Source organism: Rhea pennata, chromosome 2 (genome assembly GCF_028389875.1).
Source record: "Rhea pennata isolate bPtePen1 chromosome 2, bPtePen1.pri, whole genome shotgun sequence".
In the NCBI taxonomy this organism is placed as follows: domain Eukaryota; kingdom Metazoa; phylum Chordata; class Aves; order Rheiformes; family Rheidae; genus Rhea; species Rhea pennata.
In genome coordinates, this window is record NC_084664.1 from 59,867,886 (window position 1) to 59,879,976 (window position 12,091).

General features: G+C 35.2%; 1 protein-coding gene across 1 annotated transcript in view; it reads left to right on the top strand.

Annotated features, from left to right (window-relative positions):
* The window catches only part of CNTNAP2 (contactin associated protein 2), a 1,099,877-nt gene that overhangs the window by 517,621 nt on the left and 570,165 nt on the right, over positions 1-12,091 (top strand). The window contains exons 6-8 of the mRNA XM_062569605.1: positions 2,364-2,548; positions 4,824-4,967; positions 11,573-11,837. Coding sequence (XP_062425589.1) covers positions 2,364-2,548; positions 4,824-4,967; positions 11,573-11,837 — 594 coding nt within the window. The remainder of the gene's footprint in view (positions 1-2,363; positions 2,549-4,823; positions 4,968-11,572; positions 11,838-12,091) is intronic.

Genomic DNA, 12,091 nt, shown 5'->3' on the forward strand with positions numbered 1-12,091 from the left:
TTCTGTGTGAAATAATATGAAAATAAAATCATATATAAAAGAAGGACCAAAGTATATTATCATTAGAAACTTGCCACAAATGAAAGAACCTTGATAGAATATTTGGCCTCAGGTATCTGATACTCTAGTCAGCTTATCATGGTCTCATTTATTAAAAAAAAAAAAAAAAAATCAAGTGATTGAGTGAGAGAAGGAATCTGTCAGCAGTGCTAGAATAATCAAGATCATCCTTAGGAAGTTACAACAAAGAAGATACCACTCTGAGAAGCTGCAGACCATATGAAGTTGAGGTTTAGTGAGCCTCCTAGAAAGAAGTGTAGCATGAAGGAAGGCAGAGGTAAGACCCTTACTTTTTAAGCTCCTAGTATGAAACGCACTGAAAGAGTCCACTGAAGCTGATAAAACTATTGGCTTTTATGTAGATAAGATTTTTATTGTGAATAGTTAGATTTTCATATTTATAAAGGGAAAAGAGCTGTCAGTCTTTGTACAAACTGGGCTGAGACTAAAGGAGAATGGAAATCACAGTGTTAGTAGAAATGAAAACTAGGGCTAGAAAAGGAAGATAACTCATCTGTGTATCAGACAGCTTTAAGAAAGTTGTGAACCCAGATATGTTATTCTAGATCTTGCCTGAAAGATCCCACTGAAAGACTAGCGGCACATGAGCAAGCTCATTTTTAAGTACGTTTTTTATGAAACAGAAGCAAGTTTATCTAGTTTCAGGTCATGTTTTCTTTCAGACAAATTAATTTTGGAATAAGACTTCCTGTAACTTCTCTTGCAGTCATGTGAACAGTAAATTATTCTGTTCATGTGTTATTTACCATGAATAGTAATTATTTCCACTAGCATTTTCTTCTGCTCTTTTTCTAAAGATCAACAACGTGGGAAGATGATGAGGAGGAAAGCACATCTTCCTATAGCAGTAGTCTGTTTTCGACAATTTTAATTGAAATGCTAACCCATTCATTTCCGTTTTCTTCATATTCTTGAGTTTAGTCTGTCTCTATGTAGTTTATTATAATTTCTATGTATGTGCTTGGTGGGGAGGTGTTTAAATCATTAGACTGACAGACACTGTGACACACACTTGCTTAGTAAACAGAGGTAATGGTCTGTGATGTTACCCTTCCTCTGCCTAAGAGTATTGTCTTTGCAACAGAGTTAGTGGAAAGGATGTTCATGGAGCTTGGTGAAAACCAATGACCCAGTTTCAACCATCTAAGGAGGTGAATTCAGATTTTGCTTTGCATGGATTTGACTTTGCATGGAAGAAACTGAGGCACGTATACATGCCTCATGATTTTGTTTGTTTGTTTTTACCACAGCCGTTGAAGGATCAGTGGCGTTCAGCAGAAAGGTGGTATAGTTAGGGGCCATGGCTGTGTGTTTTGCCAAAATGTGTTTATCAGTGTGTACAGCCTTAATGTCTGAGTTCCAGAAGTGCTTGATGCTAATAAGTCCTCATGTATTCAAAACATGGAAGATTGCACTGAGTTATTGGGCAGTGCAGCAATTTTTTAGACTTATTGCAGAATTATCATTTGCTGCTTCAGTTGAGATCTGTACTGTCAACTTTTACTGGCTTAGCTATGTCAGTCAGATTGCAATGAGATGGGATGTCTGACTAGCAGAGCTGTAGTGGTAAAAGCCCTTGGAAAACACAGGAATAAATTGCAAAATTGTAGTTTTGTTAGTAGTTTATTTGGCGTCCAAAATAGGAAGGTTGGTGCAGGAAGAAAGATGAAAGTAAACTAGTTAACAGAACACATTTTTTTGCAGCTATTTACTCAGACTGTACTGAGCCCTTTTTTTTGTACAGTAGCTGGTATAGTTACACTAGCAGAATCTACCAAGTGTAGAACTCATTTAAGTGTTTGCTGTTATCAGTTTGCAAAGGCTTTTTGTTATCAGATTCTATTGTCAGGCACCGAGTCCTCAACAGCGGTAAATCAGTATAGCTCCAGTGAAGCTGAGAATGTGGCACAAAGGCTATCCCAGGAAAGGTGACAACTTTGCACTTTTGTAGTGTAGGGATCAGAACACAGAATATCTCTAGTTGAAAACAACTTTACATTTGAAAGTAGATATTGCTTCCCCGGTTAGCTTCAAAATAACAACTGTTAGCACTATTTATACAGCTCATTGATCAGGTACTTACTGTATTTAATCTGGCTATTCATATTTATAGCAACAACTCTCCATTGGACAGGTCTTAGCTTCGAAGTGGACTGACCTCCTCCAGTTTATTGTGTATGTGATATGATTTGAGTGAAATATAGACAGAGCAGGAAGAAAATGTATGCCTAACCGGTATGGGTGAGTATTAAATGAACTGCTTGTTTCTATTCTCAACTTAGGTAGCAACCAGCTTGGTTCTATTTATGGCCACACATCCGTGATGACAGGCAGCCTCTTAGATGATCACCACTGGCACTCCATCATCATAGAGCGTCACGGGAGAAATATCAATCTCACCTTGGACAGGCACATGCAGCATTTCAGAACCAATGGAGAGTTTGATTACCTGGACCTTGATTATGAGGTAGACATTCAAACTGGCTTTCTAAAGAAAAGTCCAATAATAAGAAAAAACTAGTATAATTTAAGATGTTTTGGTACTTTTTTATACGTTTGCTTTGATTATTTTTTCCTTCCATGTCCTCAGATTTTCCTTGGAGCAGTTCTCTCTTAGCTCTAAATTTAAGTTTCCCTCCATTAATCTACCAGATCTTAAGTTTGACCAGAGCTAGCCTGTGTGTAAGCCTTATCTCAACCTTTTGTTTTAAAATGGGAGATTTGTATTATTTAGCAAGTTACGTGTATGCTGCTTTTAAAATCTTTAATGCCAATTGCTGTAAGTGATTGATAGGCAAATAAAAGCAAATCATAACATCTGTTACCTGTTCAGCTGATCATTAGGCACTTGAACTGGAAAGCCTTGTTCTGTAGTAACAGTTAATACTACTTTCTACCAAAGGAAGGAGATTAGATTTTTTTTTTTTTAACCAATATGAATCTTGATCTTGCTTTATTTGGATGAGTAAGTACTTCCCTGCATTTTTATAAACATGCTGTCAATAGCTTCCTATTTATAAAGGAACAGTAAAGAGAAAATTTTTAGGAAAACTTCTTTTTCATCAGTCAGTTAATACACAAAACCATTGTAATTGAATCTGGATTAGTTGTTTGATTACAGTCTAGTTTCTGCTACTGTGAACTTGTTCTGTTGTAAATTGGATGAACATGAGCTTCAGCATAATGGCTGATAACAGCTTTGTACAGTGATTTTCTTCCATTCTAGACTGTTTCTAATGAAAAGTAATAGTATATTTGTATGGTATTATTTGGTATAATGAATATACTCAGAAGTGAGAGTGGAATCCAGGAGATCCACCTTTCTAGTGACAGTAGAGACATCCCTGGTAGTTCCTCAAAGGTTTCAGTTTCCATGTACACAGAACTTTTCATGGTTAGTGGAAGTTACCTGAATGTGTGTAACTACATGTTTTTGCGGTTCGTATTAAATGCAAGTCTTGAGCTGTTCTACTTACTTTCTTCTCAATTAACTGTTTTTGGAGGTTAGTCATCACAGACATTTCAATGTATTGCTCTTATGATAAATTAATCATAGTGGATAAACACCAGAGAATCAAAACTTTTTCATAAAAAATAGTTTCTTGAGCTGCCTTTTCCTACTCTTAGTAATAACTAATGGAATTAACAATAAATAATATTTAAAAACTTGGCTCTGGGAGATCCTAGCAGCAGACCACAAGCAGAAATCTTTGTGGGCACTCTTGGGGAAGGGTAGCTAGGTGTCATTATTATTTATGACATCATCTATTTGATATAAATACTAACATACATTGAGGAGACTAAACTATTCAAACCACAAAATACTATGAAAACTTTTAGGATTTATTGCTTCAAAACATTTGTGTGGAGACATATATACTCTGAAGAGTGACAGAGGTGGACTTCTTAAGAGATGAACCTTTTTATCTTGTACAATGTTTGTGTTATTTTTGCAGCACCAATAACTCAGGATAACCCCGTATTTTGGGGTAATGAAATTCAGCATAAAAACAAAAACAATTCCTATTTGACCTTGATGGCTCAGCCATCTGCCTCTAAGCAATGGTTTGGCCTGCTAAGTCTTGTAGTAACTCCTCACTGACTATAACTGGTTGATAAATATGTGTTCTCAGTAGCAGCAGGTGATCCTGCCTAGCAGTGTGTATCATCTTTCACTATGTGATTCTGTAAAATTCTTCTTGGTTAAGCATATATATAAGCACTAAAGGAAGTCTTAACTGGAGCCTGCACTAAAGGAAGTCTTAACTGGAGCCCACAACTGCTGTGTTCTTGTCTGCACTCTGACACACAGAGCTCAGTGAGTGATTCAAATCAGATAATCTGGCTAATTTTTATGTCTCTTCTTGTTTAGAGAAGTGCTGGGACGGACACAATTTATTCTACATTCTTTATTTGAAATATATATTGTACAGAGGCAATTGGAAGAGCCATCCATATATGGAAAACTGTATGATGTGTGTATTCTGTCAGTTTGGATGAGTATAATAACACTTGGGGTTTACTAGCATAAATATATGCAATTACAAGTTCATGATAGATTTTTTTTCTGCTTTTTGCAGTGCTTTTTTGCTACTTCCTTTTCTGATAAGCAGTTTTGCCAGCAATCTGTGTTTGAGTGTTCAAAGAAAGCAAATGCATCTACAGCGAATTTGTTTAAAAATTCTAACAAGTAAGTGTTTGCCCTCCAGTAACTATCTACAGTTTTCTATTTTCATTCAAAGATAACCTTTGGAGGTATGCCTTTTTCTGGGAAGCCAAGTTCTAACACTAGGAAAAATTTCAAAGGCTGTATGGAGAGCATCAACTACAATGGTAATAATATCACTGACCTTGCCAAGAGGAAGAAGTTGGAACCTTCTAATGTGGTAAGAACATAATTTAATGGTCATCTAAACCTCTGCATAGTAAAGGAGACTAGAAGTGACTGAGTGTGTGTAATGGATATCCGTGTGATATGCTAGTGTGGTTTAATATGGAAAACAAAACATATTATATACCTGAAGATCTGATTGTATATGCCTTTATGACCTTTTTTTTTTAATGTCCCTGAGCATTTTCCTTCTGAGGGTCCTATTCTAACTTTCCAAAATTACCCTTCAGTGTCAGATAGATACTTTTAAAAGAAGCAACTGGAACAATAAATATTTCTTTTCCCCCTAAATTGTAGTGAACCAAGCGATGGTCTTAAGCCGATTGCAGTTTTGTCTTGGCTTTACAGCCTGATACCTTGCACCCCTGCAGAGCTAGTTAGTAAGTGGAAAGTCTTGGAAGGGGATGATTATAGAGCCTTTGCTAGTACCTCTGAAAAGCCTCAAGATACTAGACTTTAAAATCATTACTTTTTAATAAATAAAAATTACTTTAGTAATTCTGATAGCTGATTTACATTTTATTCTTTCTATTTTTTCTCTTGTTTAAGCATACATGGTTAAACTTCGGCTCCATGGGCAGGCTAATTAAGAAAGTTCTTCTATTAGTGTATTTTTTGTCTCCAAACACTCCTAAAATTGCTCAGTGGCATTCACAGGCAGTGTGGGTAGGAAATGAATGTATTGCTGCCATGAATTTAGGATGACTTGAGTAAGTTATTCAGGGCTTTCTTCTGTACAAATTTGCAGCCATTACAAAGTTGTTCTAGCAGTATATATGGTTTCACTATTGCTTTTCTCCTTATGTATTACATAGTAAAGATTACAAATTACAGATGCGGTGGTGGCATAGTATATAGTGTTGATTACCATTTGATTACTCTTTGGATAATATTATAAAACTTCAATATGATTATGTGAACAGTATGGCTAAATGATAAAGGTAATTGGAAGGATAATTTCCCATTTTTGATGCAAATAATAAGCCTACAAGAACTCAATGATGTTCTGTAATACAGCCTGATATTTATAACTTTTTCTATACATGAATTTCTTTAGCATCGTTAAAGGCAATGAGCATGATACATGTGCCAAAAAGGAAAACTCCGCTTCTAGAGCTTTTTCAACCTAGTCATACAGACCACTGAATCTTTGAAATTGATTCTGAATTACCTGTGACTCTTGCCAAATATAAAGTTATTGCAGGAAAAAATACCTGTTTATATGAAATTTTGAAACTTCAGCGCAATTCAACATATATTAAATACGTGTCATAGCCGTTAGCTCTTCATACCTTTGTGCAGGTAGAATCTTTTTTTTTGTTTTTTTTTTTTTTTTTAACCAGTCCACTGCAAGTTAATAGGACATACTGTTAAATCCCTTACCTGAACAGAAGTGTTACATAAGAGCTTTCCATAGTGCAATATCATTATTTCAAAAGTGTAGCATAACTAGCAGACCTATAAAATCTTTGCAAAATCATCCTCTCTTTTTGTCTCTCTCTTCTTTTTTGATTAAAGTCTATCACTTCTAACATAAAAGTAAAATCCACATGTTTAGTCTTGGCAATGTTAGTCCTTCATCAAGAGGCTGTGGTATGCTAGTTTAATATGATGGTTTTGTTGATTTCCAATTCTGAGAATGGCTATAAAAATAGAAATGACCTTTGTTTTCAGTGGAATTACTTACATTGCTTCAACCCTTCAAAAGCAAAATCAATTTAACTCAAATTAAATCAATATGGATTTTTATGTTTCTTACAGAAGCTTTCTTTCTCTTCTAGTTTTGAGCCTGATTTAGCATGAAAAATAGACTCTGTTGAGACTACTGTTGTTAATCATGTTTATGATGATAGTGCTTAAGCAATCCAACCAGGATCAAAGCTCCATTCTAGTAGATACTGTACAACACATAACAATAGACACACCCTGCCTTAAAGAGTTTATTATCTGAAGAGACAGGACAGACAAAATATAATGAAATGGAACACAAACAAAGCAATCAATATGATGATGAGAATTATTGTAGAGAAAAAAAATGAAGAAGAGAGGAAAGAAAGAGATACGAGGTGTGAGAAGTAAAAATGTTATAATAGGCAGATACAGAGCTGAATTTCAGAAATCAGACAATGAAAGGGAGTGGAGAAGTTAATTTTACAGAATAAAGAGGCCTAGAGAATCAAAGATGATGATCTAGATTTGTCCCTGAATAAAATAAAAATGAAAAAAATGTTTAGGTCTTAACCAGGGGTCAGTTTAATTTATTGACAGTATGAGAACAAGGATGAAAAAGTATTTTAAAGCATTTGAAATGTAAATAATTAAGAACAACATTTTCTTTAATAATATATTTCATTTAGTTTTAGAGAGTATAAAGAAAAAAGAGAATTTGTTAGTCTTCTCTGTGATATAAAAGATTTTGATGTGGCAATGACTCTTTGGGAAAAGAGGAAAAGCGAGTAAGACAAATGTTACTGAACAGTTGTTGTTGCCCTTATTAGTGGAGCCTGATTTATTTTCATAACAGATAAATGAGATAAATGACAAACATACTTAAAAGGGAAAGTCAGGGAGGAAGGACAGCCAATACAGAGAATGAAAGTGTCTGTTTTTTTTCTTGAACCAAGTTAGAAACAAAAGTTGGCAGTGACTAACTAGCTCAGTACGTGCTGTCTGTTGTTTGCAACTTGACTCAGGACTAAGACAGAAACAAGGAACAAGATGTAAACAACTTTCCTTGCTCATCTTTTCTGTGTTCTCCAAAAGAATAAATTTTGTCTTTTTTGACATTTACAAGCACAGGATGTAATTAACTAGGTAGGACTTGTGTTACCTTGCGTAAGAGTATCATCTCCTCTACTACTGAGGAGACTGGAACGTGCAGCCAGCAAGTCCAGAGAAATTCCAGTTCAGATATTCAGTTTCTTCATCAAAATTTCCTGTCTAGAGATATATTAAGAGAAAGCAGCTTGGATGCTAATTGGTGTTAGTTTCCAAAGAATGGGCTCACTCATTTTAATATCTCTAACATAAAGATGTTCAGAAGACTAGTATTTGCTACCCTCCCTCCTTAAATCCACGATGCTCCACACACTTCTGCAGCTGTTCTGGCATGTATTATTCCGTGCAATCATGTACAAGCTTAAGATAAGTGGTTTTTTTAAATTATTTTTATTAGATGAGCAGTACGTTAAGCTCGAAGATGAGTAATAAGCTATTTTGAGAAAGATACTGAAATAACATGATAAATATTAGCCGGGGAGTATTGCCTTTACTGTACAATTCATCCTGAGTTAACAGGTATTGTAGTTTTAATAAACTCATCACCTCTCTTTTGAGAGCTGTGTATTCTGCCAGTAGTTCTATTAGTTGGCAAAGATTAAAAAACCCAGTGGTATTTCCACAAAGGATAACATCTGAGAGTAGATAGGCAAAAATGATTTATAGAAGGTAAACATGAAGCTAATTTGCAAGAATGAAGATCATGACGCAAAGTTCAGGCTACCCAAATTAAGATGTTTTCACAGTTTCTCTTCCAATATATCATTAATAAATGTTTAATAAGACAAACAGTTTCAGTGTAAATGCACAGTATATGTTTGACTTTCAAACATCATTGCCCAGTGAATTATTCAGCAATTCATTCTGAACCCACTCCACAGAAAAGGATCTCTTTCTCTTTGAAAATAGGAATGCTTTTATAGAGACAAGCTGCAGATTAGTTCTAACTCTTGGCCTGGCCCTAGTGAGTAATCTGTATCCAATGGACTTCACTTAAAAGAAGAGCCTTCTTCTGAAGTACAGTCATAGAGGGAAATGGTAATACAGTCCAGATTAAACTGAATGGCTCAGTAGGGAAAATACTGTTTTGGCTAGCTAACAGAGAAACCAGGGTTATATGTTAGTTCTTCAAGAAATCTGTGCAGTTTGAGTGTTCATGGTAAATGATCCTACTGATGTGAAACAAGATTTGAATGCATTCCGTGACATTAACATTAATAGCTATTATACATGCAAGTATCCCTTGCATCAGGGAGACATGAGTGTCAATTAGATGTGAAAGCCTTCTTGTTATGAGGAAATTGTTAGTTCCTTGCAGCAAGAGGAACTCTTACAGATGTCTAACAGAGTGTCCTTTCTCAGTGCTACTTAACTTGTTGCATACTAAGGAAAACCATTTACGGTACTGCAGGTGATGATACATTCCTGGCATCTGTGACTGAACTGTAAGATGTCAGGTCTTAAGGAATCCTGTTGCCCTCTGTATCTACACAGGACTGCCTTCTCTATGGAACAGGAGTTATTTCTAATCCACAGGGTGACTACTACACTGAGAATGTTAACAAAGGTTGACAAAGGGTATTTCAGGCACTCTCCAGATTTTTATTCTTAATATAAAATCTGTGGTTTACTGAAAGTATTCTGTAGCACATTTGGAAATGTTCAGAATAAAACTATTCAAACAAATTTGTTGATTGTTTTAATAATTAGTTGGTTAAAACCTTAAAATGAACAACTCTACGTAACACCTAGACTGAAAATAACTCCCCAAACAAACTCCCACGTTAGCAGCAAAGTAGCTAAGTGGAGGTCCTTTTCCTTTACTCAGAAAGTAGTTGTCATTTCTCTCATTCACACTCTGTTTTAAAAGCTTGCTATAGCTGTTTTAAAAAATGGTGTTCCTAAATTCTTGAATATATTTTGTGAAACACAGGGAACATTGTGTATGTGTATAAAAAGAACATGTTTTGCAATGCTGAGATTTTAATAAAGATAGGAACAAATCATTTATGAGATCGGCATACAGAAGTCTCTTCTTTAGTTCCAGATTCCTTGAAACATCATTGTTTCTTGATTGATGATGGAGGCTGACTCTCTGATAGTCTAGTTGCTACTCATTTTACTGGCCTCTAAAGGTAGAATAACTTCTGACACTCTGTGTGAAACAGAAGTGGTTATATAGAATGTATCTAAGGAATGTGTCTCAGTAATGAAGTGCTAGAGAAACTCTGTGCTATATTATTTTTATTCATTTAGATTTGACATGAAAATTCTGTATAAGAAACTGAATCTGCCACATAGGCAGTATTATGTTATGGCACAGAATGGTTTGGGACATTGGTAAATGGATAGTAAATATTTAATCCTGATGCCATCACCTGGCTCATCTCCAATTGAAAATAATTATTTCAAAAAAAATTTACTTAGGGCTTTCCTCCCTTGTGTTTTCAGGTACAGAGTTCCAGTCTTGCTTCCAAATTCTGTAGTTTTCCTCAAAATAATGTTTCCAGATGCATTTATACACTGGGAATACAAAAATATGTGCATGAAAGCTTGTAATAGGAAGTCAGTAAGATTGAGTTTAGAAACACTTACATGCTAAGGATGACAACTGACTCCTGTTGGGAATTTGAACAGTGGTGAAATTAACTTTGTTCCTAAGTACCTCTGAAAATGTTCAAACTTCAGTAATTTTTTAAAATGTGATACTGATCCTAACAATCGTTTCCATAGTGCATCATATAAAATTCTGCTTTCCTAAATTAAAATGAAATTGTCACAGAACTACCATCTGCTTCAGTAGAGTGCATCAGAAAGAGAAACCATAGAACAAGGTCCTTTTCACTACATGATGCAGGAGATCTTCAGTAAAAGCACTCTTCCTGTTGTATGGTATTGATGAGTAAAAATAAGTCAATTCTGGCCACAGATCATCTTAGAGGAATAAAATATGTTATAAAATAGCATAGTAAGAGCTATGCACTCTTTGTTATTTCTAAGGAAAAAAATGATATCTGGTAATACAGCATGCCATTGTGGTGTGTTATGAGAACCAGAGTGAAAAAATCACGGTTCTAATTTTGGTCTTATTTATACACATATAGCAAACATTTGCAAGTCAACAGAGTTGCCTAAGAGTAAAATTTTGCAGTGGAGAAACTGCAACTGCTTTTAGAAAGAGAAAATACTTGACTAAATACAGATATTAGGCACAGTTCATGATCAGCCAGTCCAGATCCATCAGCTTCATGAAATAAGGTACTAGCTAGTACTAGCTAGTATTCTTCAGCAGAAAACATAACAGAGAGGCTAGCTGTTCACACGGTGTTATACATCCTTCTTTCGCAACTTCTCGTATTGCTTGACATGCTGATTTAAGGGTATTTGGAAGGCTGTGTGTCAGTGGCATTGAAAGAATGAACTATTGCTGTCTTACAGGTTCATTTGATGACCATGAGCAAGTCCCAGTTTCTCTTTGCTTCATTTGAACTGGGAATAGTAATGCTTTCCTTTAAGCTTTTTCTTAGTTATAGTTAGACTCTAACTCTTCAGGGCAAAGGCTGCCTCTTACTGTGAGTATGCACAGCACCTAATATAATGAGGCCACTACTTTGGCACAAGCCTCTATGCAAAGCAACAGTATTAACAACGATGTAATAGTAATAATGATAATGACAATGTTAATACATTTTTACAGGCAACTTACTTGACTTCAGTAGTCTTTAAATGGAATGAAGCCTAGAATGCTTTCTAGTTGTAGGTATGAATTTAGCTTATCATTTTGCTTATGTTTTTGCCTCTTTTTTGTTTTGTTTTATTTAGGGAAATTTAAGTTTTTCCTGTGTGGAGCCACATACAGTACCTGTCTTTTTCAATGCCACCAGTTATCTTGAGGTTCCCGGTCGTCCAAGCCAGGATCTGTTTTCAGTCAGTTTCTTATTCCGAACCTGGAACCCCAGCGGACTTCTTGTCTTCAGCAACTTTGCAGATGGGCTGGGGAATGTTGAGATTGACATAAATGAGGGCAAAGTCAGCATCCATATCAATGTCACTCTAGTCAAGAAGAACCGAATAGACATCTCGTCAGGTAAGTGGGTTTTTTTAATTGATTTTGATTTTCTTTTTGTTCTTTAAAAGCATTATAGACTTCAAAACTGGAAGAATTACTAGATAGAATTGAAAAATCAAATTATAATAGTACATTTATTTATTATAAATTATATCCTTTATTGTATGCTTTGTTGAATAAGAGGTAGAAGAATATTAAAACAGTTGTCCAATTAAAAACAAATGAAAAAACAAATGACAACCAAAATATTCTGTGGTCAAAACCAGAAGCTG